The sequence below is a fragment of the Podarcis pityusensis genome (genome assembly GCF_964106645.2).
Source record: "Podarcis pityusensis genome assembly, chromosome: 10".
Lineage (NCBI taxonomy): Eukaryota > Metazoa > Chordata > Lepidosauria > Squamata > Lacertidae > Podarcis > Podarcis pityusensis.
In genome coordinates, this window is record NC_138035.1 from 31,789,594 (window position 1) to 31,817,493 (window position 27,900).

The 27,900-nt window shown below is 41.9% G+C and overlaps 1 protein-coding gene across 1 annotated transcript; it reads left to right on the top strand.

Moving 5' to 3' along the window:
• Positions 1-15: 15 nt before the first annotated feature.
• Positions 16-27,811, top strand: FAM83F (family with sequence similarity 83 member F). Its single transcript, XM_080971393.1, is given in 6 exon segments — positions 16-1,006; positions 1,009-1,485; positions 10,541-10,708; positions 14,895-15,016; positions 15,568-16,274; positions 21,261-27,811. Coding segments are annotated over 6 exon segments (1,614 nt in total). The 5' UTR covers positions 16-931; the 3' UTR covers positions 21,326-27,811.
• Positions 27,812-27,900: the final 89 nt, after the last annotated feature.

Consider the following 27,900-nt stretch of genomic DNA (forward strand, 5'->3'; position numbering starts at 1 on the left):
TTTTTTATTTTGATTAAAGGATGGAATCATAAACAAGAAAAATGTAATAAATAGTAATTATATAGGAGGCGTTATTGTTTTCATTTGTTGTTACGGTATATATTTTTGTTTTTATATTGTAAACCGCCCTGTGATCTTCGGATGAAGGGCACTATAGAAATGTAAAACAAATAATAAAATAAAGATACACTTCTACATGTGTCTACTCACAAGTTACTTCAAATGATTGGGAGTTACTCTTGGGTAGGTGGGTGCAGGATTGCAGACTAAAGCAAACGTCAGAATATCACCCACAAAAAGAATTTAAGTTGGGCCCTGGATTTGCTTTTCTCCCTTCCACATCCTTTTTACCTTTCGTGCTGTGTCCTTTTGACTGCACTAAGCCTGCAGGCAGGGACTGTCTTTGTTTTAACGGATTGTATGCCAGTTGCTCTGGGTGCCTTTTTTGGCTGGCAAGCAGGTTAAAAACACTCTCGGGTCAACAAGTAAATAATAAAATATGAACTGCTTTCATGCATAACACCCGCACCCGCACCCACCTCTTAGGACAGAGCTCTCTCCTAAACTGGCTTAACGCAGAACACGTACAAATATAAAGTACAACTTCACATTACAAGAAAATCCTTTAAGAGAGCAGTAAAAGTAACAGGCCGGATAACAATTGAATATAGGAATTAAATTTTCATCTGGTGGTGTGTGGATGTCAGCGTCCCTCTAGTCTTGGCCAAAAGAAGAAGTCAGAAGGGGCGAAGTCAGGCTAAAAAAAGCCCTGGAGCGCAGCGGGGCGCGCCTGGCTTCTCCTTCCCTTTTTGGGTCTTCCCACGCGGAGCAGGAGACGCGCGCCTCAACCCGCGGCCCTTTGCTGACTTCGCAGCTCCCGCGCAGCGCGTTGCTGGAGGCGAGCGCCGGCCCAGGTGAGGCGAGGCGGGACATGCCGGCTCCTCCCCTCCTCGCCGGGCTCCAGGTGTCGTTGGCAGCTCGGCAGTTGAAGGAGCCGTGGCTGCGGCGGCGGGGCGGCGGGGCGGCGGGAGAATGGCGGACTCTCAGCTGCTGTGCCTGGACGACGCTCACGTGAACGAGCGGGTCAGCGAGCACCACCCGCGCTACTACTACAGCGAGGAGCAGCGGAGGGCGCTGGAAGTCCTGCTGGCCAAGGGGGAGAAGGCGTACAAGGAGCGCCTGAAGAAGGACCAGCTGCGAGACTTCCTCTCCAGCCGGGAGCTGCAGGCCTTGCGGGGCGGTTGGCGCGCCTACGATGCCCACCTCGAGGGGGGCAAGCCGGTGGTCGGCCCTTCGGGGAAGCCCCTGTCCTTGGCTTACTGGCCCGAGAGGTCCGACACCGAGATCCCACCGCTGGACATGGGCTGGACCAACACTTTCTACCGGGGAGTCAGCCGCCTCGGGCTGTATACGCACCCGCGCAAGGAAGACAACGCGCCTCACGTCAAGCAAGTGGCGCGCGAAATGATCCAGCAGGCGCAGAAGGTGGGTATCTCGCCTGGGAGACCCTCGGAGGCGGCGAGGGGGAAGGCGCGCCTCTTCGGAGGCCTCGACAGCCGCCTGCTTCGTGCCTTTAGAAACGCGGATTAAGGGGGCCGCGTCACGTCTGAGTGTTTTTAGGTGAAAGGGGACTGAGGCATCAAGAGGAAACTTCTTACTTAGGGCAACGTTCGTTTTCAGCTCCTCAGGACCCAAGGCCGCTTCTCCTTCCGTAATAAACAAGCACGTGCGCCTTTCTTCTGCTAACAGGCAACTTTTTAGTTTATTTTAAAGGGTTGCCTTTCTCATAGAATTGTAGAGTTGGAAGGAACCCTGAGGGTCGTCTGGTCCAAGCCCCTGCAAGGCAACGCAGCCCAAGGGACCTCATAGATGTGCCTTATTATGGAACGACCCAACCACAGGATAAGCCCCAACATGATTTTGTAGTGTCCTGTATTTTGAGTTTTTCATCCAAGAAGTTCCTTCATTATGCCACGTGGATTTCTCCTGCAGAATATATGCTGCAATCACATGCCCTCTTCAGAGGAAGGGCACTTGATAATAACCATAAATCTACAATCTGTTGTGCTCTCCTCTTCAGGTCACGTTGAAATGAATTACAGGTGTACAAGTACTAACCAGCCATTGTTGTGCCCTTCCTGCTTACTTTGTTTTATGGCACTTTTATCCCTTACTTCCTCTAATGGGTTTTCCCCATTTCCTTAATACCTCACAACACTTCTTTAGGGTGGGCCTAGAAGTGGCGAGTGGCTGAAGATTATTTAGTGAGTCTGGCTGCGTAGAGACATGAAATTAGGTCTTTAAGTCCTCACATCCTCACCATACATTTAAAACATGCTTTACTATCAGACTATCACACAGTCATGGCTTTCCTGCAAAGAATCCTGGGAACTGTAGTTTATGGGTGCTGTAAAGTGTAGCTCCCAGGATTCTTTGGGGAAGAAACTGGATTATTTGGAGTAAATGATACTCCAGCCAATACACCAAGGACTGCTGGGATAAAGAAACAAATATTGGGTGGAAAAAAAATGAAAATATAAAATCCAGCAGCTACTCACACATATCTCCACTGCTTTCTCTTGTTATAGGATTGTGGTGCATGTATGTCAAGGACTGCATCCTTACTTGTTAGCCTTCTATTGGGCCACAGTCTTAGACACACTTAAATACACTGAGTTTAGTGGACTTTATTTTCTTGTAAATAGGCCTAGCCATGAGCAGACTAAGTCATAAGACATTGGTCATAAAAGGCATTTTTTAATATAGGGAAAATCCTGGAAGTTTTGAAGAGCACTGAAGTATAAGAAAGTCTGAGGAAGTGTGAAATATAAAATAGGTTCTAGACAGGAAAACTGGCTGAAATGTCCTCTTTAATAGAGGGCAACTAACAACTTTAAGGGCACCCTGCAAATTACTCAGAAGTAAATATTCCTAGACAATTTGCTTATAGTATGTTTAAGAACTTCCTAAAATTATAATAACTGGTACTTAGAGGAGCCAATTTTAATCATTATGACCTCATTTGAAGGCTCTAGATTCTGTTTTGACTTGTATGGCGTTAAAATACCACAAATGAACTTATTATTTCTACTACATTTGTAGTGTTGTTGTTGTTGTTGTTGTTCAAAGTGTCATATGTGGTTCTCCCCACCACCTTTGATACTCTCACAAGAATCCCATGAACACTAGACTGAGAGAATAAGTCTGCGACCCTGTGCACACTTACTTCAGTAGATGCTGTTGAATACGATAACACATACTTCCTTCCCTAGAGACACCTGAGTAGAGACTACTGCATTCTGTCAGAGATACTGTACAGTAGTTGCAATATTCCTTCATTAAGCAGGGAATTGAACTTTCTGATCTCCAAGGTCCTTCTATTTATTACAATTCTATTCTAAACACAGAGTGGATTGCACTGGGCCAGGGTCACCCATTGACATTCATGAGTCTGAGCAGGTATTCAAGTCCTGACCTTCTTGATACTAGGAACATAGGAAGCTGCCTTATACCAAGTCAGAACCATTGGACCATTTAGCCTGTACAGTATTGTCTATACTCACTGGCAGCTCCTCTGCCAAGATTTCAGGCAGGAGTCCTTCCAGCCCTACCTGGAGATGCCAGAGATTAAACCTGGGATCTTTTGTATGCAAGGCAGAGATCTACCACTGAGCTAACCCAATATTCTAACCACTACACTACATTTGTGCTACTCATATAGTTAAAATTAAACTGTATTCCATAAAAGTATGAGTACTCTGATGTATGTGTTTTGTGGATAGCAGTCTTAGGCCTAAATACTGAGCATGCACTGCTTACTCAGCTTCACATAAGACAGAGTTGTAACACCTCAGACATCCTTTTCCTGGAGACTGTCAGGATTGTGTAGTAAGTATTCTATTCTAATTACACAATTGTTGGGATAGAGTTCTAGATTAATTAATTCATATGAATTTTAAAGGTGTGATCCAATATGCAATTGTATATACAGTACATGAAAATTACTATTGTATCCACCCTTGGATGTGTAATCTTGTTTTAATTGGTTGGTAGCCAAGCCATATTCAGAGTAGACCCACTGAAATTAATGGACTCAATTTAATCTAATTCCATAACAGAATAAGCAATGGAAGGAGAGAGTTACAGCGCAAGGTAGGAAAAGAGGTGGTAAGGGAACACCTAAGTACTTTAAAGGAATTCAAATCTCCAGGGCCTGATGGGCTGCACCCAAAGGTACTAAAGGAACTTGCAGGTGTAATCTCAGAGCTTTTGTCTTTGAGAATTCTTGGAGAATTGGTAAGGTCCCTGCAGACTGGAGGCAGGCACATGTTGTTCCCATCTTCAAAAAGGAGAAAAGATTCCCTTTACAAATATGTTCAAATGAAAGTATTATTCACCTGTGAGCTCCATAATTATTGAGAGTAAAGGTTCTATAAAGTCTTAGATGAGCTATACTTTTGCAGTCATTCAACCCCCAGCCTTTAGATACTTTTAGCTGATGTCAGGGAGGGCAATTTGCCCAACCTTCGAGTACCAGCAATCCAAATGGGTAAGACTGGAGGTCTTACAGTACGTATTTGGCAGTGGAGCCCCAGGCTTAAGAGATAAGTTATTTGCTTTTCAAATCCTGCTGTTTCCATACACAGGTTCAAAAGTGCCAGGTGGAAAGATGGAGCAATAATTTGTTTAGTTATCAAAGAGATCTCAGCAAACACCTTATTCCAAAAATCAGCCAGCCCACATGTGCTTATATGTGCCAACTGCACAGCAGCCCCTCCAACACTATGAATATGTACCTGGGTGCACAAAGGAGAGCTGTCGTTGAGTAAGGTACTAACCATGTACCAACCTGAAAGAGGGCTATTGGGTTTGAGACTACAAACTTCTGTATGTCCCAACTGGATTCCCACCATAACTTTTGACTCTGGGCCCCAAAAGAGACATTAATAAGGAATTTTATAAGTACAATATAGAGACCAGTGCCTGTGTCATGTCTTTAACTGATTGTTCAAAAGGAGTTCATTACCTAGTGTCATCTCTTTTAGTAGTGGGACTGATGAGAAAGGACCTCAGTTGACAGCCCAGTAGCCAGGGAAAGGTTTTATCACCTCTATATGGTTTCATATCAGCTATAGAAAGGGAACTGTTTCTGTATAATAACTCATTAAGCAACATAGTTTACAGGATTTCCATGACACAATATCCTAAGATATCCCTTTGATCCTAAAGACTGGATGATACTGTAGTGGTTTAAGCAAGGACAAGCCTGGTGCTAATTAATATCATTGCCCATTTAATCCAAACCTGAAAGGTCATTAGAGAAAACATGCTGGTTATCCATGTCAGGATCTAAATTTGTACAAACCTGGCAATGGATATACTATGTTCATGACTACAGTGTATTATTAACTAATTAACTAAGGCCAAAGTGGTGGGACCACCATTGCATCTGCAGTCGTGCCGCTCATTGTGGCCATGGCAGAGGGTAGGGTCGGGACCGAATTGCTGCACCAGCTCCTGGCTGGTGTGTGATGAGGCCTGATGCCATTGTGTGGCAGCACTAAGACAGTCTCAGGATCCAACAAACCCAAAGCTGGCTTAGCCCTGCCCCCTCCTCACTCTTGGAACAGGACAGGAGAGCAGGACTGGGAATTCTCAGTACCTTTCTCTCTGCCTCCTGATTATTTTGATCCTTGTTCAGATTTCCTGGCTTCCTTCTCAAGTGTCATTGGAGGCATTTCCAGAGAGCTTTCATTGTCAGGACCTGAGAGTATTGTTCCATACTTGTTTAGACAAGTGAGGTGCTTTAACTCTTGCTTGTCTCTGCTGGGTCTATACAGTGGACGGGTCAGTGTAGGCTGTGCCAGACATACTTTGGTTTCTCATGCTTGTTGTTGGCCAGGAGAGTGGAGTTACTTTGCCTTTCCCTAGGACACTGCATGCTTCCAGGGACCTTCTCTGATCTTATAATTGAGATTGAGGAGGCTAGAGTTCCGCTCTGAATGGAAATTCATTTATTGCAGCTAATGCAAAAATAAACTGTATGCCTCAGAAATTTTCAGAAGCCAGTAAATGCAAAGTAAAGTTCATGGAATGAGTTCTTTTCCATTAACTGTGCACCGATGAAGTTTAGTGTTATTAAACCGGTGCTCAGTGAAGCCTCTGTGTATCTCTTGCCACTTCATTAGTAATCAAAATAAACTCGAGATGTCTTACCGTGTCACGTAAGTGGTCTATTTGGCTCAGTTTCCTCTGCACTGATTGGTAGTAGCTCTCCAGGATTTGAGACCAGAAACTTTCCCTCCCCAATCCAGAGGTGCCAGGAGTTGAAGGTGGGACCTCATACATGCAAATCATGTACTTTACCGCTGACATATTTCCCTTCATTGAACTGTGCCATTGCATCTTAAAAATCTGCTTTGTAGCCATAGATACATATATACATAGGTTCCTGCCTGCACATTGAGATCTTAATCAGAGGATTTCTTGGTGTGTCTGCTTTCGAAGTCTGTGAGGTGGGCATTCACAAGAGAGATGGCCTTTTTCAGGGCTGGCCCACCCATGAGGCAAGGTGAGGCGACCACCTCAGGCAGCTGCATCCACAGGGGCAGCAGGTATAGCCTCCAAGGACTGTATTGCCCGTTCCTGCTGCTGGTTGGATCTGTCATCTGTTCAGCAGCGCCCCCCTCCCATGCTGCCTCTACAGTGGCCTGTTGGTCAATAGGAGGTGTTGCTGGTCTTCTTCCATCCTTCTTCCTGACGTAGATCTTCACTTACTCCTTATTCCCTGACTGGGAGGAGGCACCATTTTGTGATTTGCTTCAGGAGCCAAAATGTATTGGGCTGGCTCTGCCTTTTCTGCACTGGCTGCTTGCCTTTGGAACTCCCTTCCAGTAGAGCTGCAGTGGGCAGCTATACTTCAGGCTTTAGGGGAGGCCTTAAAGACTCATTTGTTATCATAAGTAAGCCCCACCTGCGATCACTGGATGGAGACTGGAATATTATGTCTGAGTCTATTTCCACCTTCTGTGAATGCTGTTTTATTGATGGCTTAGTAAGAGTTTTTATATAGATGCAATGGAATTTTAAAATGGAACACATTAACTCTCAGTATACTAAAGGTTTCCTCTTCAGATTTTTCAGTCTCGGGTCTGCTCATCTGATGCATGACCTTTTGGCTACACAAGTCTCCTGGGAAGCAGACCAGTGGCAAAAAAATGTAGAGGATTTCATGTTACATGAATGTCAGATGCAGCTAATTTTTTCATGGCTTTAAGAATGGATGATTTGTAGATTACAGTCTTAGTGAAGTACTTGCAAAACATTGGGAAACTGCCTAGAGTCAACTTGGATACCAGGAAAGGTTGCATCCTTCCTTCAACTCTATAATTTTTCCAACTCTTTTCAATTTGTCTTCTGTTGGAAATGGGGCTTAATATTTTCCTCTGAATATACCCTGTCATTTGAAAACCAAGCCCTCTTTCCATCCCCATATTGTTTCTGTCTCTTTCTGCCGCCTGCTCTCCCAGTGCTATATAATATCTACCACTGGAGTAATCATTCTTGCTTGAGCCATAGCAATGCTTTATATTTCAGCCACTGATACACTGGTTTACAGTGTGTTCATTTTAATAATTTCAATATTTTTTGCTGACTTTAAAAAACGGGAAAATCTCCACCCAGCATTCTGAAGGTGGTTACGTTTAAGAGAGTAATCAGCTTTCTTAATAGGTTGGCATCTGTTTGTCTCGTGAGACAATGGAAGAGTGCGCCTTCAGAAGTGAAGTCAAGCTGTTGGAGAGTTACAGCGCCTGCTCTGGCTGTAGAGACTAATACAGAAGAGACCTGTTTTGTTACAGCTGGGGCAGATGAAGGCATCCAGTTGTGCTGATGCAGGAGTACTATGGCATTTCTTCTTTCTGCGCTCCTCCCAGCGTTTAAGAGAGCAATCAGCTTTTGTAATAACTGCTCATGTTACCACATCCTAAGGCTCTTCTTTACTCCTATAGAAGTGTTGAGATGTTCGCTGCCATTATCTGTGTTAAAGCGTGAGTCCTATGAGGAAGGTTTGGAGGAGTTGGGTGTGTTTAGCCTGGAGAAGAGATGATTAAGAGGTGATATGGTAGCTTTCTTCAAATTCATTTTCTGTTGCTCCAGAGGGTAGGAGCCAGCAGGTTCAAATTACAAGGGAATTTTAACTCAACATTAGGAGGAACTTCCTTAACAGTTTAAGCTGCCCTTTAGTGGAACAGATTGCCATAGAGAGAGGTGTACTCTCCCTCGTTAGGGAATTTTAAGCAGAGATGTTGTAGCATTGAATTTCCTTCATTGGCAGGGGGTTATGCTAGAAAACTTGTGAATCTCTTCTACCTCAATGGGTTGTAGCCAGTTCTGTGCAAGAGCATACGGAGTTTCACTCATGCAATGTGACTTCCATTTCGTCTCCTCCTATGCCTCTCCCCCAATCTGCTCTAGAGGGTCCACCAACCCCCTTGAGCTGATTTTGAGGAAGTGGGGAGGGGTTGGAGAGGATAGGACAGTAGTATGTTTTGCATTGTTGGAATACAGTTCTATGATTATCTTAAGTACAAATGTTACATCAACTGAATATCCTTAAAGAAAAACCTACTGCCATAAACTCACCACAAACAGTCAGGCAGGTGAGACTAGAGACCTCCATTCAGATAATCTTCAAAATAATGTTTTGGAGCATTGGGATTCCATTCCCTCTGGTATAGTGCTAACATGCTGCAGAAGGGTACAGTTCTGCAGTGAAGGGGAAGCGGAGAGAGGGAGTGCTGGATTATTTTCATTTGAAATTTGTCTCCCTCCATTTGCTTTTGTTGATTTATCTTCCAGATTATCTGCCATCCTGTTAAACATACTGATTCTATTATACCTCTTATGAGAGGTATCACCTTTACAAAATGTGTGCTGTTCCACCGCCAAGCTCTAGTTAGAGTTGCACATAATCTAGAAAGGCTAAGTAATTTAGCTATGGATGCGGAATAGTACATTGTTTCTCAGTCCTACGCCCAAATACATAAAAAGAGATGGTTGCCTTTGTTGTAAGAATCCAGTGATGCAGGGTACATCAAAACCCCCAAAGCAAAGAAAGAGGGATCCTATTTAATAAGCAGTGTCTGGGCTCTATGACGCTTTCAAGTTCCAAGGTAATGCATTTCCTCAACAGGTAATGTATGTAGCAGTGCAGATTGGCCTCTAGGTCTGTAGAGCACCTCCCTGTTTCTTGCTTGTTCTTGCTGGCCCTCTATTCTGCTTGTATGGTCCTGTCTTCATTAAGGGGAGTATTTAACAATTTCCAACCTTTCTGAAACCCAGTTGGCCTCCATCAGGATTGGCAGCCCTGCAAGATTTGCGCAGGCAAGACTTCCAAAGAAAATGCCTCTAATTTAGAAGGAGAACGCAGCTAATGGCAATCTGCCCCAAAGCAGGACTAATAAGTAGTGTTGCTAGTGTTTGAGTTCAAACAGTTTTTGTAACACAAACTTGTACAATGTATTTTAGATATTAATGATGGGCCAATATAGCAAAATGGTGCTCTTTCAAATAAGTATTACTAATCCAAAAATAGTGTAGTTTATCTGAAAAACAAGTGAGCTCATGTGCACTACACTTGGGTATAGAACTTCTATAAAAATCCACTTAATGTTACATATCACTACCCAAAGATAGGAAAGAAGCAATTTAAAAACACTTTTTTTGGGGGGGGGACATACTTTAAAATCTCTTTCCACTGCAGTATGGAACCAGCGGTATTCATTTTTGAGGCATCCACAGGAGGTTAAGAACAGTTTCAGGTTAAAAACGGACCTCCGGAACGAATTAAGTACTTAACCCGAGGTACCACTGTATTGTTTGCTTTGATGAGTAATGGCTCTCAGTCCAAGTTCTTTTGCATTACATGCTACCTAATCCTTTCGCTAGGAATTGAACATGGGATCTTCTACATGCCCAAGCATGTGCTCTACCACTCAGTTATGGACACCTGCATTGGTGGAGCTCATTATTACCATTAACTGCTAAAATGATCAATTGTAACATTCCACCTCATTGAGAGGGTGAGGACTGTTAAAAAAGGGGGGGATATTTTGATTAAATCCTGCATTAGGGGTTGACTATGATTCCTATTAGGTGGATGAATACTAGATTGGGTTTCTGGGAGAGGGTGGGTACGTCACTTCCAGAAAACGGGTCAAATCATTATGAGAAGTCAGGCCATGCAGTTTAGATGAGAGCAAATACTGTGTTTTTCAGACACTACTCAACATGGAACACTCAGTGAAAACCCTAGGGTGGCTCTGAACAAGAACTAACAAGCTTTCTTGTCTGTTCAGGCAGTAAAAACCACGCTGTCAAATAATGTACTCCTGAATATGTTGAAGCATATGTTTTTCATAGCCTGTAGCGTGTCATGGGTGTATGTGATAAGCCCTGGTGGCATAAGGACAGAAATCTCTGCCTTATTGCAGTATTGCTTTTTAAAATAACTGCTTGTTCTCTTTCTGTTCGTGGCCAGATCATTGCAGTAGTCATGGACCAGTTCACTGACAGGGACATCTTCCGGGATATCGTAGATGCATCATACAAGCGTCGGATCCCCGTTTATATAATCTTGGACGAAGAAGGCTCTAAATTTTTCCTGGAAATGTGCAAAGGCATGGAGCTGAGTGATTTCTATATCCGGGTGAGCTGATGATGTGCACTGTGATTAATGAGAATCATAGCTGAGAGGTATCAAAGCACAGTTTTAATATAAATTTTGAGTAGATTAAATAATTATTGTATTGATAGAGGACTTGGACTTGATTCTTTCTTCACCTTCTATTGCCACTGATCACCTAGCCAGGTGTCCCCTCCATCTTCTCTTTGTGCAGTTGGTTCTTCCTGTCTTAAGTGTAAAACCTTGCATTTGTCCCTATTGGGATTCATTATTAGTTTTGACCTGGTTCTCCAACTGTTAAGGTCATATTGAATCCCAATTCTGCCTTCTGTGGAATTAGCCATCCCTCCCAGTTTGGTGTCATCGGCAAATTGGATGAGCATCCCTTCAATTCCTTCATCCAAGTCATTTATAAAGATGCTCGATAACAACAGGCCCAGGACAGAAGCCTGCACTTCCCCACATGTCACTTTTTCATGATGATGAGGAACTATTAATGAGCAGTCTTTTTGTGTGGTTGTTTCACATTTCATGACTTTATGCACATCTTGTTCATGAATTTTTATTTATTTATTTATTATGGAATCAGTCAGTGATTTATCGTATGGTCACAGACCCATTAAAATTATTATAGAATTGTTACGTGACTTACATTGTAAGCAGGGTTGAGCACAAGTCACTTCTCCACCTTCGCTGGAACCTTTGTCCTCTAGTGAAGACGCAGGGAGAATTACTATAATCTTAATGGGACTCGAGCAAAGGTTGCAACATTTTCAGATAGTGGAGTACCACTTTATGAGGCAGCCTTTTATTCCCATTTACAAAAAAGGCTCGAGGGACGATCCCTCCAACTATAGACCTATAAGCCTCCTGAATATAATAAGTAAATTATACACTAAACACCTCAGCGAGAAACTGTGCGAATGGATAGAAAGAGCGAAGATTCTTGATGATGCACAGGCAGGATTTAGACAAGGGAGATCCACAATGGATCACTGCCTGATCTTACAGCACCTAGCTGAGAAATACACGTCGCATAACAATCACCACCTATTCGCAGCATTTGTAGATTTTAAAGCAGCCTTTGACTCCATCCCAAGAACTCGACTCTGGGACAAACTCTACAAATCATCCATAGACCGACGTCTGCTGCTACTAATATACAAACTGTACAACAACACACGACTTCGTATAAGATGCAGCCAAGAAGGTCAACTCTCTAATTTCATTAGAACAACAAAGGGAGTTAAACAAGGATGCATTTTGGCCCCCTTTTTGTTCAACATCTATATAAACTCCCTAATAGATCACCTACAAGGAGCGGATACACACGCCCCAAAATTAGCAGACAAAAAACTGCCTATCTTACTCTATGCAGACGATGCGGTTATATTGTCCCAGACTCAGACGGGCCTCAAAAGAGCTCTTAACAGCTTATCCCAATACTGTAGAGAAGAGAAACTAGCAGTGAACTACCAAAAAACAAAAATCATGGTTTTCTCTAACAAAAGGAAAATATACAGATGGAATTTAGACAATCAGGAGATTGAACAAGTGACATGCTTTAAATATCTAGGAGTGATATTCCAAGCATCAAGGAAGAAGACTGCCCACATAAACTACAGCTCCTTTACAGCACAAAAAAGCACAACAGCAATCCTAAGATTCCATCGTACAATGGGAGGAAATTTCATCCCTGCTACAATTAAACTATTCGTTGCAAAACCAACAGCACAAATCCTATATGGCGCACCACTCGTCTCCCTCTCTAATCTAGACCCATATGAGAAGATACAATCAGGTTTCCTTAGATCACTCCTGCAAACACCTAAATGCGTCCCAAACGCCGCCTTACGACTGGAAGCGGGCTTATACAGCATTAAAGCCAAAATATGGATAAGAACCTTATGCACTTGGCTAAGACTTAACAACTCGCCGGTTGGACTACTTTCCCTGATGCTTCTTGACAAATTCCAATCTAGCTGGTTGAAGGGCATTCTCAGAAAACTGGCCACATATGGTCTCTCCCCAGAGTATTTATTAAGTTTAGAAAGGGGAAGGGCCAAGAACATAATCAAAGAAAGACGCAGGGACATTGAAACCCAAAATGACTTTAACTAACTTCCGATAACTTATAAACTTCTATACAAGTCCCAAAGGCCCCATCTAGCAAACTATCTCAAAGATCTAGACAACGCTAAATACCGATGGGCATTTTCCAGCGCCCGCTTTAACGCTCTCCCTTCAGCTCTTCTAGAGGGAAGATACAATAAAATACCGATCGAACAAAGATTATGTCCCTGTAACAGCAATGAAATCGAAACCATTGGGCATGTCATTTTATACTGCCCATTATATCGAGACTCAAGAAAAGAGCTGATCGAACCGATTCTGAGGAAAATACCTCGTAGTACAGACGACACCTATATCAGACACCTCTTAGCTGACAAAGAGCCCGAAACTAACAGGTCCGTGGCAAAGTACTGTTACATTGCAACAAGAATAAGACGAGCAATGATGTCTACAAAGGAGTTCAAACTGTAAACATCGAAGGAACGATAATAAACAGTAGCGACTCCTGAACTGAATTTTAAAAACTTAAAACTCGAAACCTGGTCATAAATATAAGCACCAATTCTGTGAATTGGCCATATTTTTACTGTTACTTGTAGCACAATACTACTCTTAATGTCATATTTTATAAATTGCTTCCTGGTCATTGACCGTATTAAAGATATTTGATTTGATTTTTGCAGGGTTGAGCACAAGTCACTTCTCCACCTTCGCTGGAACCTTTGTCCTCTAGTGAAGACGCAGGGAGAATTACTATTATCTTAATGGGACTCGAGCAAAGGTTGCAACATTTTCAGATAGTGGAGTACCACTTTATGAGGCAGCCTTTCCACCTTTTCCTTTCCTTTTTAACATGAAAGAAAGGCAAGCTTCTATACTCAGCAGCAGCTGCCAGTTGCTTCTAAAACTGTTTCAGAATGGCACTGGGAACATTGCTAGATGATGGCAGAGTGTGGTTCCCAGCAATTTTGTATGAAAAGAGAGATGGAGGTCCATATGTGCATAAGGATTTATTATCACTGGTTTCAGAAGCCCTTGTTTCTGAATAATTGTCTTCAGCATTGCAGCCTAAGCTGCAGTGCTCTGTAATGCTCTGGTATTTGCTTCATTCTCTCTGCAAAAAAAGGTGTGCGGATTCTTCCTTTCTTCAGTTTAAACATTCTCTGTAGATTCCCACAAGTTTTATTGCATGAAGAGGTGCTCTTGCTTTCTTCTAAGACTGAATAGCATCTTTGTTCACTGACTTTCACCTTTATAGATCTGGTCAGCCTTTTGCAATGCATGGTCTCTGATCCTCTGTTCCCCCAACTGTTACATTTGAATGCCCATTGTCTACTTTTTCACAGCTGTTCAGATGAATGAAGTAAGAACTGTCAAGCACTTTTTATATTCAGCATACTATGGAAATTATTATTGTTGATAATCATCACCACTTTTTTTTCAGGTACAAAGAACCTTCCCTAAATTAGGGTGTTTCTAATCATGAAGGTTCTCATTCTTCACCAGACAACTACTTTTCAAGGCTCAAATAAGTTTGCCTTTCTTTCTTTCTTTCTGAAGACGGTTAAGAAACTTCAGCTGGTGCAGAATTTGGCAGCCAGGTTGTTCGCCTTTTGGCAAGATTGTTTGAGTGTATTATACCGATCCTGGCCCAATTGCACTGGCTGCCAATTAGTTTTTGGGCCCAATTCAAAGTGCTGGTTTTGATCTAAAAAACCTTAAAGGGCTGAGGACCAAAACACTCCAAGGGGCAACTCTCCACATATGAACCTACCCAGACCCTGAAATCATCATCTGAGGCCCTTCTTTGTGTGGCTCCTCCACAAAGGGTCCAGAGAGTGGCAACACATGAACAGGCTTTTTCTGCAGTGGCTCCCTTGTTGTGGAATGCGCCTTCATAACATATCTTTAGGCTCCAGGCAAAAACATTTATCTGTAACCAGGCCTTTGGCTGATTAACATTCTATGACCTTTTACATGTGTTTGTGGGAGGGGAGGTTATTGGTTTATTTTAATTTTATTATGTATTTTGGGTTCTCATTTTGTCTTTGTATGTTGTGAACTGCTCTGTGATCTTCAGATGAAGGGTACTAAATAAAAACAACAACAACAACACTGTGCTTTTTCTTTCTGTCAGAATATCCGTGTGCGTTGTGTGACTGGAGCTGGGTTCTACATGCCATCAGGGAAGATCCAAGGCAACTTGGCTACACGCTTCCTGATGGTGGATGGTGAAAAAGTTCTTACTGGATCGTACAGGTCAGTTGCTAACTCAGGGTGGGCGTTCCTTTTACATATATGCATGTAACTTTCCCTCTGATAACTGGAACATGAAATGTGTCCTGATCCTTTTGCAACTTAGCTTAATAATTTGTTCCTAGTTTCACACATGAAGTCAGGCCTTTGGTCCATCTAGCCCAGAATTGTTCTCACGTTGCCTATGTTTCTAAGTAAAAATGCACAAGATTGGGAAGCATGAGGGCAAAGCGGGATGTAGAAGGAATAAGAAACACAGAACAAAGGCAGAAAGGAAGAGAAGTATGTGAGCAATATGAAGCAGGATTAAGAGGGGAAGAAGGGATATAAGAGAAAAGATGTACACAGAAATGACAAAAATGTTTCACTGTCACCTGTCTATCTTCCAAGTACTTTCTCTGCTATGTGTGTCTACAAATTAACAAATGTACTTGGATAATAAATATGCTTCCTGATTACTATGACATGTTTTCCTAGATGGTATGAGCTTAGATGTGAGAGGGTAACTGTTTCTGATTGCAGTGCTTTTAACAACAATATCTCTTGTTTGATAGTTTCACATGGACCTCATCCCACATAGACAGAAACATGGTCTTGTACTTGACCGGGCAGCATGTGGAGATGTTTGATATTGAATTCCGTGAACTCTATGCTATTTCGGAGGAGGTCAACCTCTACAAGGAGCTGAACCTTCCGTGCCCTTTCCGCCAAGGCGTCGGGAGAATGGGATTTTCCTCCTCTACAGTGGCCCGGAAGGCCATCAGCCCAAAGTATGGACTGGTAGTGGCAGTTCCCCCAGGCGAAATGATGCGCTGGGCCTCCCGCCAGAGGCACGAGTCACAAGGGACTCAAGAAGCACAGGAAGAAGAAAGTGAGTCCAATAGGCGACTACAAACTTTTCTGAATGACCTTATCACGGTGGAGCAAGTGCTGCCAGATATTGAGCCTCCACTTGAGGACCTGAACAGAGGAAACCGGAGTCCTCAGAAACTATTTTCCCTATTAAAATCCAAATCCAAATCCAGGGAGTCCATCCGTGACCTCAGGAAAGATGATGTTGCCAATGGGGAAGCTGGCTCCAAACCAGTCAAGAGGTTTGGCAGTGGATTTTTCAGACGGGCCAAGCGGCCACCACCCTTCAATGCTGATGCCAGTTCTATTGCCAGTGATATTGCTGAAGACTTTGTGGTTGTGAAGACAGGAAAGGAAAGCCAGGCTAGCCCTCGCCCGGTCAGCGTCCGTAGTAGTGGGGCTAATTCAGGTAAATAATCCTGGGGAAGACTCTTTATTTTTTGTTTTTACCAACAAAATAGTTACTCTTTCAGGATTTCCCCCCCCAGAAAAGCTTGCCCTTCTCTATTCTGCTTTCAGATCCCCAAACTTCTATACTGGGTGATAGACCAGTCAGTGTATGGGCAGAGTAAAAGGAGGGCAGCTATATCAAGTATTAGTATAATCCTGAAGTCTGACACTAACCTCATCTGATAGCTTTGTTTCTAGATGAGTTTAATTTAGGGGGCTAATGGGATAATTTCACATTTCTCTCTCTTTCATAAATTAGGTTCATAAATCAGGTATTTTGATTCCAAGAAGGAAGCAGATTGTCATTCTGTGTTGCGTGAGTGTAATGTAGGTTTATTAGCAAAACTGAGATGCCTCATGCCACTTAACTTTATATGACTGGGAAGAGAGTTGCTGTGACAAACATGGAAGGTATTTGTATTCAAAATGCGCCCCTGGATGCACCAGCCGAGGCTTAAATGGACTCCTCTTATGTTACTTGACTCTTTCATAAGACACCTTGATGCATTTAATCTGCTATCTTACACTGTTCAAGGGTGAAGGGTGAAATTCTGACGTCTTTGTTTTGTTAATAGCAAAATATTTTATCATGGGGTTGGGAATGAGACATGTCAGAGCAGACAGATCCACTCAGCATCTACCGTGTGTGTGTGTGTGTGTGTGTGTGTGTGTGTGTGTGTGTGTCTATGTATACACATGTGTCCCTATCCTCTGATGAACAGAACTCCAGTAGAACACACTTCCCTTCCCTGGAGCTCTCATTTGCAGTGTGGTTTGGAGAAGGAAACAAGTGTTAAAAAGAGACTCCAGGTGGTGTTTTTTTCTGCATTTTTCATAACCTTGCATAAATGAGGCAGTATCCTGCCTGTCCCCTAAGCCCGCTGTGCATTCTAGAGGGGGAAATGCTAGCAACAACCATTAAAAGGGTCTCTTGTAATAAGCTAAGCCAGCATTTGTGGAATCTTTATATGAGGCCTTTTGGAATTCCCTTATAACAATTCTTTCTTGTTTATAATTACTGGCTACAGTATGGCTTGCAGTTGTTTAGTCTTCTTAACTTTGGGGGGAGGGAACTAACCTGTGGCCCTTCAGATGTTGATGGACTCCGGTTTCCATCCCCTCCAACCAATAAGGCCCAATGGTCAGAGATGCAGTGCAACAATTTGACTGATGGTCAGTTTTGTAGCTTTTAATGACTGAAGTCCTGTAGCTATTAACTACTTCCTCTAAAGCAGACATGGCTAACCCATGGGCAGCATCTGTCCCTCAAAACATTTTTGTGAGTCTCCAACAGCCCCCGCTCCACATCATATGCCAGTTTGGGGATGGAACTGGTTAGTGAAGTTTAAACAACAGCCTTGCTGTGTGTGCCAAGTTGATCAGGCTTGACCTGAAGCACTCAGTTTGGGAATCTTCTTTTGCACAAGGAATGCAAGGATACCTGGAGCCTTCCCCACAATTTGGGTTTTCTGCAGATTGCCTTTTGCTCCAATTCAGCTTTGAAGAGTTAATTTTCTCAGGGAAGGCTCTGGAGCAATAAAAAAGTGTGCAGGAGCTTTAAAATGTGCACCATGCTTGGAAAGCGCATAGGAAAAGTAAGTGTGGATAAAGCCCTAAAAGTAAGCTGTTTTGTAGTCATATATCTCGAGAAGCAAAAGTTCTGTCCCATAGAATCCAGAAATTTGATTGACTTTTGAAAACAACATTCTTCTCTGCAAAGATCCAGGTATGAATTGTCTCAGTAATGTTCTCTCCACATGCATGGGAACATCCTCCATTTGCGTGGGTACAAAAATTTCTCATAGTAAAATAGCAAAAGTCTGCTTTTTGCCACCTTACATCACAGGCCCAACTTGATGGTCTTCATGCTTCCTGTTAGCAAAACCCATTCACACACAAACTTCATGCATGCCTGTGGTTTCCAAGCAACTACTAAAGCTTGTCTATTGTTCTTGAGAAGTAACTACAGCTTCAAGGCTGAATATCTTACAAAAGCTAAGCTTCAAACTAGGTTACAAACACAGCTTTGCTAATAATGAAAGGGTAGCATTGAATTTGAGAGGTTTTACACATTTTTAAAAAGTATTATATGTAATAAAGAAAGAATATATCATAAGCATAAATGTCTCTAGCCAGCATTAACTTCCTAGGTTACCAAATACACAAGTTGGCCCTAGTGCGTCTGCTTGTTAGGGTTACCAAGTTACTAAAACCATGTTTCAAGATGCATTTTAATCATGACACTCCCAATGAGTCATTTGTTTTTAAAAAAATGAGTTTAAAATTATTGTTGACTCCAGGGGGGTCTCCTGCTGTGATGGCATGATGCCAGAAGTTTTTTTTGTGGGGCCCCCATATCCCCCTGAAATTTCCATTAAAATTAAATAATAGTCTTTTAAAATTAAATAAAAGATTTGCTGCCTGCTTCCATATAGTCTCCACAGGTGCTGCTTTGTCGAATTTAATATAGAACAATGAATGGTGATGAAATGTTTTCAAATAATGTAGAATGGCTGATGGTAGTGCTTGGGAAGGCAGTTCTTGCCACGGCTGTTTTGACCCTGAGGGTTGACCCTGGGTCAGTGTGGCCCTCAGTCCAAAAAAGATTAGCTACCCCTGCTCTGAAGTTAAATCTGTTCACTGTCTAGCCTATCCTCTAACAGTGGCCGTGTAGGATGAAATAGAAGGAGCTGCAGAACCAGCACAAACTGTGGGAGAGGGGAGAGCTGTGCAGTAGTCAGAAGTTTCTATACACCCCTCCCCCCCCATCTCACAATCTTTCCAGGCAAACGAGGCATAGTTACAGTTCAAGTACGCATTCCAGCCACACTTGCCCTCCAAGCCTGAGCTTTCCTACTCCTGGATTAGAGACTTTGGTTTAATATTTGTATTCTGCTTTTCCAACAACAAATGTTGAGCTCAAAGCAGCTCACAATAATCACAGCAGCATTTAAAAAACAAGCATTGCAATCACTAACACCGCAGTATATAAATAAAGCAAACAACAAATTCATCAGAGCAATACAACTCAATAATTGGAATCCCAGAGTTGATACAGTATGTGAAGTTGTCTCAAAATACAATATACACTAAGCCGAACAATTTCAGATACTTCAGTAGGAAGGAACCCACTTAAGGCTGTTGAAACTACTAATCACCACAGTTCAGAATTTGCTCCACTTGCCTTTGCCATAAATGTTTTATACTTGCAGCCAGTGCAAGAAGGCACTGTGTGTTTCACTGCCAAGGAAGTAATCTATGGCAGCCTGAGAGACCTATGGCATATAGCAAGCTATAGTGAGAAGCCAGCCACATGTTATGTATAAAACATTAAGCTGGCCACCAGACCTGGATGGTATTTGAGAAGATGGGAAATTGGGTAACAGGGCATAAGCTGTGCTAATTGGTACACTAATATTTCTAGGTATACAGGTACTGTCTTTTAACATTGAATGGTTATCACTCACAGTAACTAGAGTTTCCCCATTGGAATATGCATGGGGAGGTTCCCAGCTGTTGAGGAAAGGAAATAGGAAGATGAGGAAATTCTGGTTGGATATCTTGAGGTTTCTGCCATTTTAGCTTGGAAGCGATGGTCAGAAGCACCTCCCCCACCCCCACCCTTTTTTTTTAACTGGAGTATAAATTGTAACACCGAAAGTTTATTTACATTTCAGCTTAATACATTTTGAGACCCTTCTTGGAGATGGGCAGTCTGTTTCTTTTGCGTTGAAATCTGCATAGCACAAGACATGCACAGATTCAAACATTGTGTTTTAATTCACAGCAGAGAAAAAAATCATGTATCATTTGTAACATTTTATTAAAGTTGACCAGAGGGCATGCAGCAACCCCTAGTGATAAAACTAGAAAATAGCAGAGGCCCATATAGATCTATAATCCAAAGTGAAGGTTATTAAAGCTTTCTGTATGTTGAAATTTTTCATTCTGTGTATGCAGTGAAAAAAGTTTTAGATTGTAGCAATTAGAGCACAAAAAGAACAGCTCAACTCAGGTGCCAAATGGGCAGGTTGATACAGTGTGTATGGAGGACCAGGACTGAATCTAAAGCTTAAGTTTTGAACGTGGACCAGTGTCCCGGTACCTATCAACTAGTAATTTTACAGCGGACTATTCAAGTAAATAATGTCTAAATATAAGTCACATGAACAAAGTGGTGCATGTGTGCACATGCAGTGCCTGGTGGAGAGCGCTTCCTGGACTGGTTGCCTTTCTGCCTACTCACCCAGTTAGGAGATTCTCACTGGTATTGTCTGTGGCACACAGAGGGAGGGGGACTGGGGACTGCTTTTCCAGGGCACCAGCTAAAGAGGATGAAAACGGCGGTGGGAAAGCCGAGAGGCTACTTCCACCCTTAGCATCTGCTGCCAGAGGTGATTACCTCATTCTTCTTAACTACCCTTAATGTAGTTTGCAATTATCTAAATAATTTTACTTTGAACGAGATGCATTTAAAAAAACGTTTTTGTTAATGTTGCTTCTAATAATCCTGAAAAAAGGAAATGGCCTTCTCAATGGCCTTCATTTGATAACTGTATATATAATATGATGCTTAAATACTGAAGTTCTGATTTATTTACAAGAAGTGTTCAAATGCATACAAGTCTATAAAAGTATTAGTAATTAAACATGGTGCCTTGATGGTATCTGCACCTCTGTTAAAAAGCTGAAAAGACCATATTTTGTGCTGTAACAAAATTTGTAAATTAATTGGGAATAAACAATTGAAATAGTTTGAAAAATGCCTTCACTGTGGAAACATTTCTGGAATATGTTTCCTGTGGCTGTGGGTGGGGATCATGAGTTGCAGAAGGGAAAAGGAAAACTGAGAAGGTATACCTGAATGTGTTAATTTTCTTTTTTAAAAGCACGCTTGAAATCTTTTAATTAGAAACATTTGGTTCATTTTGTTTTTCTGATACAGAAAGAATGAGACCAAGCTCCCCTTCAGGGGACAGAGCCAAACAGTCCAACTGTGTGGTGTCGTGATCTGAGGAAAACAGCGACGGGAAAACTGAGAACCCGAAGGGACAAGTGTGGCTGTGGAATATACAGCTGTGGGCTGATTTCAAACCTACAGTCCCAAGTTCCTCACAATGGTCTGTATCAACACTCTACTGTCAAGGTCGGAGCTGGTACATCCATCTAAAGTGCACATGCAGAGTAAAACACATGACATGGAAGATTCCTATGTGGAGAGGTAGCAGCATGAATTAAATAACAGTGATAAGTGGAGTTTGGAGTTTAAATCTGTGCTGACATACATGTAGGGGTGCTTTCTATTTCTATGTGTTGCTTCTTAAATTTGGTTACAGGCTTAAGAAGAACACGGTTATATTGTTGATAATTGTACTGTACCGCTGTTGATTTTGTGAGTCAGAAACACAAATCAGAGTTAAAAGGTAGAATCCAGAGAAGATGGTCAAAGCTGGGGATTTTGTATGTCTGAGGCAGCATTTCTCAAACACCCGAACATCTCCAATCATCTACACACCTTTAACATTTACTAGATCTTCTGCACCTTCCATAACCTTTTCTGTAATCCTAATGTATGGATAGCCACCATGTGGCAGTGACAAAGACAAGAAGGGGCTGTGGAATTGCTAGAGAAGGTCTGGTGGGCTCATGCTCCCGGCTGTGGCACAGAGTTGGGCCTATGCTCCTGCTTCCTTCTGCTGAGCTACACAACTCCCTACCTGGACTAAAACAGTTATGCTAAGGACCTGGGAGCTGCATGTATATTGTACAGTGGCACTAGTTCAGAACCTCAGGTTCATGGCCCATATGCAACCCTTCAGGCCTCTCCATCTGGGCCAGACCCCTTCACCAGCCACACCCCCTGCCAGACCTGCTTAGCCCCCTCCTTGAGTGTTTTTGTCTGGTTGGAATGATGTGTCTTTGAAGCCTGCTGTAACAAACATAAAATTAACATTTGTTGCTGAGCCCACCAGTGACATGTGGCCTCTGGAAAGTTGCCCAGGAGGTAACGTGTCCCCCTGCCCATCACTAATCTAATGGGACTTGCACACTTACAAAAATGCACTAAATTATATGTGCTGCCCCCACTTCCTCTGATGACTCCTGATTTCCATTTGGGGGGTGGTGGCCTAAGGATTTCTGTACATGTTTGTTTCTCCTCTTCAGAAATCTATTAAGATTGCTCTAGGCAATGAAGAAAGAGTCAGTGAAATTGATATCCAATTCCTCTTCATTCCATATAGAGCTTGACATTTAAACAAATTTTATGCCCTATAATGGTTATTTGGATGAAAGCATGGGTCATAATGCCAGGTGATGCTTATTAAGGTGTGCAGGTGAGATTCTACATGGTCTCTATTAAAAAAACACAACTTAAAAGATGCACTAATAAGAGTAGCAGGTGGCAAAATAATGCAAGATTGGTATAAATGAAATCATTTAATCTTCCCTTGCATCTCGTTACTTTTGTCCAGATTTATAACGACAAATGATTAAAAGTACCTAATTCAGTTCCTTATTCCAGCGCTTTAAAAGTCAAGGTTGTCAGTGCAGAGTCACACTACTTTATACAAGTCCAGTGGATTAATTCAATATACGGACATTTGTTTTCCAGACAGCTGTCCTATAGTCAGTCTATGGCTTTATGCTGCCTTAAACAGTAGCTTTCAGGCCCTACCAGAGGCTGTCTGCCTTTTTGTATCCAGCCTGTCTGTTACGGAATACTAATCAGCAGAGAGTGAGGTGCAGAGTTTGCCTTGTTTAACACACATGCTAGCTCTGTTTGAGAATGTTCAGTAAGAAATACATCCAAGAGAAAATGTCACACACACTGTGCTTTCGAATTGCCTGCTGTGTCAGCTTTTATAGCAAGGGGTCTTCCATAAATTGGATTACGTTTGGATGGCTGAGGGGTTGCGGGTGGGGGAGCTCATGCCTAGCCAACCATCTATTTATTAGTGCTATTGAACATTGATTTAATGGTATGCGGGGCATGTGCTGTACTCTGCCTGGAAGCTGTTCATTACAGCGATTTCCCTTCTTCTGTACACATGGCTAGTTAAACTGGATTCCATGGAGATTAACGGTGTATTAAAACCGCAATGGTATTCACCCACTTCTCCATCTATATTCAGATGGCCAACTTTCAGCCAGACGTGGTATATGCACGCAGTACATTTAACTTCCAAGTGGGATGATTGTACTTCAAAAATATATCAATGCAACCATTGTTGTAATAGTCACAGCCTCTGCCTTCACTCTGCTGAACATAAGCAGTTCACTTGTGTCAAAACTGCCTTGAATCCCTTGGAAAAGGTAGTCTGTTTTGATTTGGAGTAGCTCCAATTGAAAAATATGTACATATTAAAACATCCAGGCAAATTTATATTTAAAAGGTAATTTATTTTTAAAAACTAATTCTATATTTTAATTCCATGTGCACTTGTAAGTTTTTACAGGGCTCAATCATTCGTTCCAAAAACTATAAATCCAAGTAGGTTTTGGTTTTGTTTTTGTTTTTAGAACAAGTCCCATGAATTGTTCCCATTATCCCCAGGTACTTTTTTTTGTGGCTCTTGTATTTGTTCATGATCTTAAAAAGCCACTTGATTTCAAAAGTGTTTCATGATTGTGGATATGTATTTTTAAATGTGATACTTTTGTTGTTGTTGAAATGCAGAAACCACAAAATGAAATGAAACTAAATCTTGAACATCATGTTTTTCTACAGCCACAGATAATTTGAAGGGACGGACTGATGTGTCTGAATGTTTTAACACCCAGATGAAATTAAAATTGATGTGGTACTGGAATTGTACTTTAGAATGATAGTAATACCCATTGCATAGTAATACCCATTCAAAATATGCTTAGGTGCATACAGATGTGCAAGCAAACAAGGCCTGAATTGTTTCTGTTTGACTGCTGAAGCCCAGTTTCCCCTATTTGATAGACGTATCAGTCAGCAAATCAATTTCTGATCTAATACTCCAGCGTTAGTCAACCCAGGGCCCCTCAAATGTTGGATCCCCCTCCCAGCATCACTGATGATTAGACATGTTGACTGGAGCTGGTGGGAGTTGGAATCCAACATCAACTGTGAACCACCCTGAGATCTTATGATGAAGGGTGGTATATAAATCTAATAAACCATCTGGATGGCACTACATAGCTACTGCTTCAATAGTCCGATCTTGGTTCCCATGTCCACCATTTTAAAATGTACATTTTTAAACTTTGAAATTGCTGCATGTACATGAGCATGCGTACATTCATTCACCCCATGAGCAATGTGTGTGTAAACATTGGCAAATTGTTTTGGGGGAGGGGGAGATAGTGATGATACCTGTTTAGGGCCAATTAGTACTGTGCTTTTGCTGCAGACGCTAATGGTTTCCTCTGAACTTGACCCAGAAGATAAATTAGTATATTTTAATAAAAACATGAGTGTGTTTTGATGATGGGTTTACCACTCAGATTATGTTCATATGTGCACACCCTTCTTTATGGAAAGCTTCAACTGCAATTAAATTCTCTGACAATCAGATCTACACAAGGGGTTTGCACATTGACAGTGGTATTGGGAACAGAACTTTCATGAGGAAGATGTACAAGCACATATTGCACAAAACCCCCCAGTGCTACACAAATTGCATTTTGGGATCTGTACAGATAACCATTTCAGAACACATTCTACCGGAGATGTGTAGCAAAGTTCTCCTTAACACTAAGTCAACTAAACTATGCCTGGGGTGAACAAAGTAGCCTGTCATCAGGTATTCTAGTCTAGGGTGGTTTAGTTGGGTCACTCTGCCCGAGTCATAACACCCACCATGAACTTTTGGGAAGGGATTGTGGCATGGTGTTGGGCTTTGAACCCAGAAGGTCTCAATTTCATTCCCTGGCATCACCAGTTAAAAGGATCTTCGGTAGCAAGTGATGAGATAGACCTCTGCCTGAGAAATTGTGGAGGTGCTGTCAGTCAGAGTGGACAATACTTGGTTAGAGGAACAAATAGTGTGACTTCATGGAGCAATTTTCTCTGTGTAAGAGAGAGGGAAGGAGGGTCTGGCTGACTTGGTGAGAGCACAGAACATCTACTTACTGAAGTTTTTAATGACGTCTCAAGCTGATCTATATTATGCTAGCAAGCAGACCTGGTCATTGCTGAGGCTTTGATATATGCAGGTTATAAATCTACACGTAATAATACACACCTAAGTTCCATTTAGGTTGGTGTGATTTAAGAGGGCATAAAAGAGATCAAGATTTCAGTCTGAGTTTGCAATTAATTGATGATCATCTTATAAACATTTTAGGACCCATTCGTTCTAGTCTCTCCCTGAAATCTGGTAGCATAGTGGAACTGAATTGGCCTAACTCACCCATGTGAATGTTATGCAAATGATGTTTAGTGATTTTATTTGTGCAGTATACTTCTTCTGTAGCTTATGCTAAAAGTGTTGTGTATATTTGGAATTTATTTCATTACATTGCACAGCATTGAAGATAAGTGGATCTGGTCATAATTCTAAAATAATGTCTTTGAAAATTCACCACTTTTCTTCAGTCCCTTGAAACTTTCTGTTTCTCCATGATGAACAGATTTTGATTAAAAACTGATCTCAGGAGTTTATTAGAAGATTCATCTCATAGCCTGTCGACTTATTGTATACCCATCTTCTGAGTAATTTTCATCAATATTTTTAAAGGTCTTCAATACTTCCTAGTTATCCAGAAATTATTTGCTGCATATTTCCCATTAAGGCTAGGCTTAAAAGGAAATCTTTCAGCTGACTTTCAGCTATTTAATTTAACCCTGTGCTCACATATAAAATTACTGAGTGCTTCCCTGATTATAAAACCTCTTGGTCCACTTCATATACAACATGAAAAAAGAATATGGATTATCAGCTGCCTTTCTATGGAGGGGGAGGAATACTAGTGCAGCCAATACCTTTGGAGGGACACTTCTAAATAATTGGATATAGACATAGGTGGATCAATAGTTTGACGGTATAAAGCAGATTTGTAGGTTAATTTTTGAGGTGCAGTGTGGTCTGTTATGAATGCACAAACCTGCTTGTAACACTTTGGTTACAAGCCTCAGTAAAATAGTTGTGCTGCAACCTAGGTTCACCTTTTTCTTACACTGAGGTTATCTACATGAAGGAAAAATGTCATGTGGAAAGAGGACTGTACACTAGAGCAATTCCAACTGTGCAGATTCAACATGAAAATATGCTTTACTAGTCCTCCCCTCCCCCCACTTCAGAATCTGCTCTTGAGTGCCTTAATCTTGAACCTCTTCCTAGAATGGATCTTTAGTGGATCTTGAAATTGGTTTCTCTGTGCCTAAGCTACGGCATTTAATCTCAGATCTTATTACACAGTGTTTAGCTTTTTAACATTCCTTTCTACACTATGGATTTTGTTTAACTTTCGCGACACTTGTTCTCTTATGCCCTAGTAGTCTTTAATACCAATTTTCTGCCTTGACAGCATCAGCTGAAACTTTTTTTGCTCGTGTTGAAAGCTTGGATTTACTTTTGACTTTCTAGTGTGAAGTTCAGGTCTTTGGAGCGTGTAGAAATTTATTGACACATTAAAATGGTGCTGGCAACTTTCGTGAGACCAGGGATGGGCAACGGTGGTGGTGATGGAAATAATTATGATTTATTTTGGCCAGTGCCATTTATCATGTGTCAGCACTTGAGAAATAATGTGTCAATGGATGTATGGGGCATCTCCCTTGCTAGCAAAGTACGGGAAAGGAAAACGTAAGCCTCAGGGTACATCAGGTCTGCACAGAACACTTGCAGCGCTTCTTGCTGTGGGACTGTAGCACCAGGTTGGAGGCATGAAAAACAAGCGTGGTATGGCACAAGCAAGCCCTCAGCCTGCACCATAGGTCAGATCATGACAAGTTCACATCCTCTGCTGGCTCTGGAAGCACTTTTCTGCAGTGCAAATAAGTGTGTATGTGGTGGTAGAGGAACATTCCAGGCTTGAAACTTTGATATATGTGAAGGTCTGATGTACATGACTCCTCAAAAGAAGCCCAACATGATCCAGCATGTTGCATTCCCAGCATTAATTTGTTGAGTTGTGGCTTTTGCTCAGGGAAACTATTTGAAGTGCCATTGGATAACAGTCCCTCCCCCCTTCTTCTTATATCCTTCCTTGGTGGAATAGACTGAGCACATTGCAAAGCAGCAATGTTGTTGACTTTCCATGGGATAAGGAAGGGATCTGTAGTTCTTTAACCTCTTTCCCTTTTTTGGGCTCGCAGTGCCTGAATTGATCATGCCTTGTAGCTATATGGACTAGAATAGTCTACACTGGCTGTTGCTGGCAACAGCAGACCCAGGTTTGGTGGGCAGCCTTTTGACAATATGCCATATTGTTGCGTGTAAACATACTTGTTTGGTGTGTACATGTGCCTTACTGTCATAACAAATGCATTTTATACAACAAATAAATTCAAAACTGTTTTAAGTAGCCTTGTGTTTATTGGCATGGTGTCATCTAACTGAATGTGATCAATTCTCTCTCTCTAGTTTTGTAATGAATTACGGGCGAACATG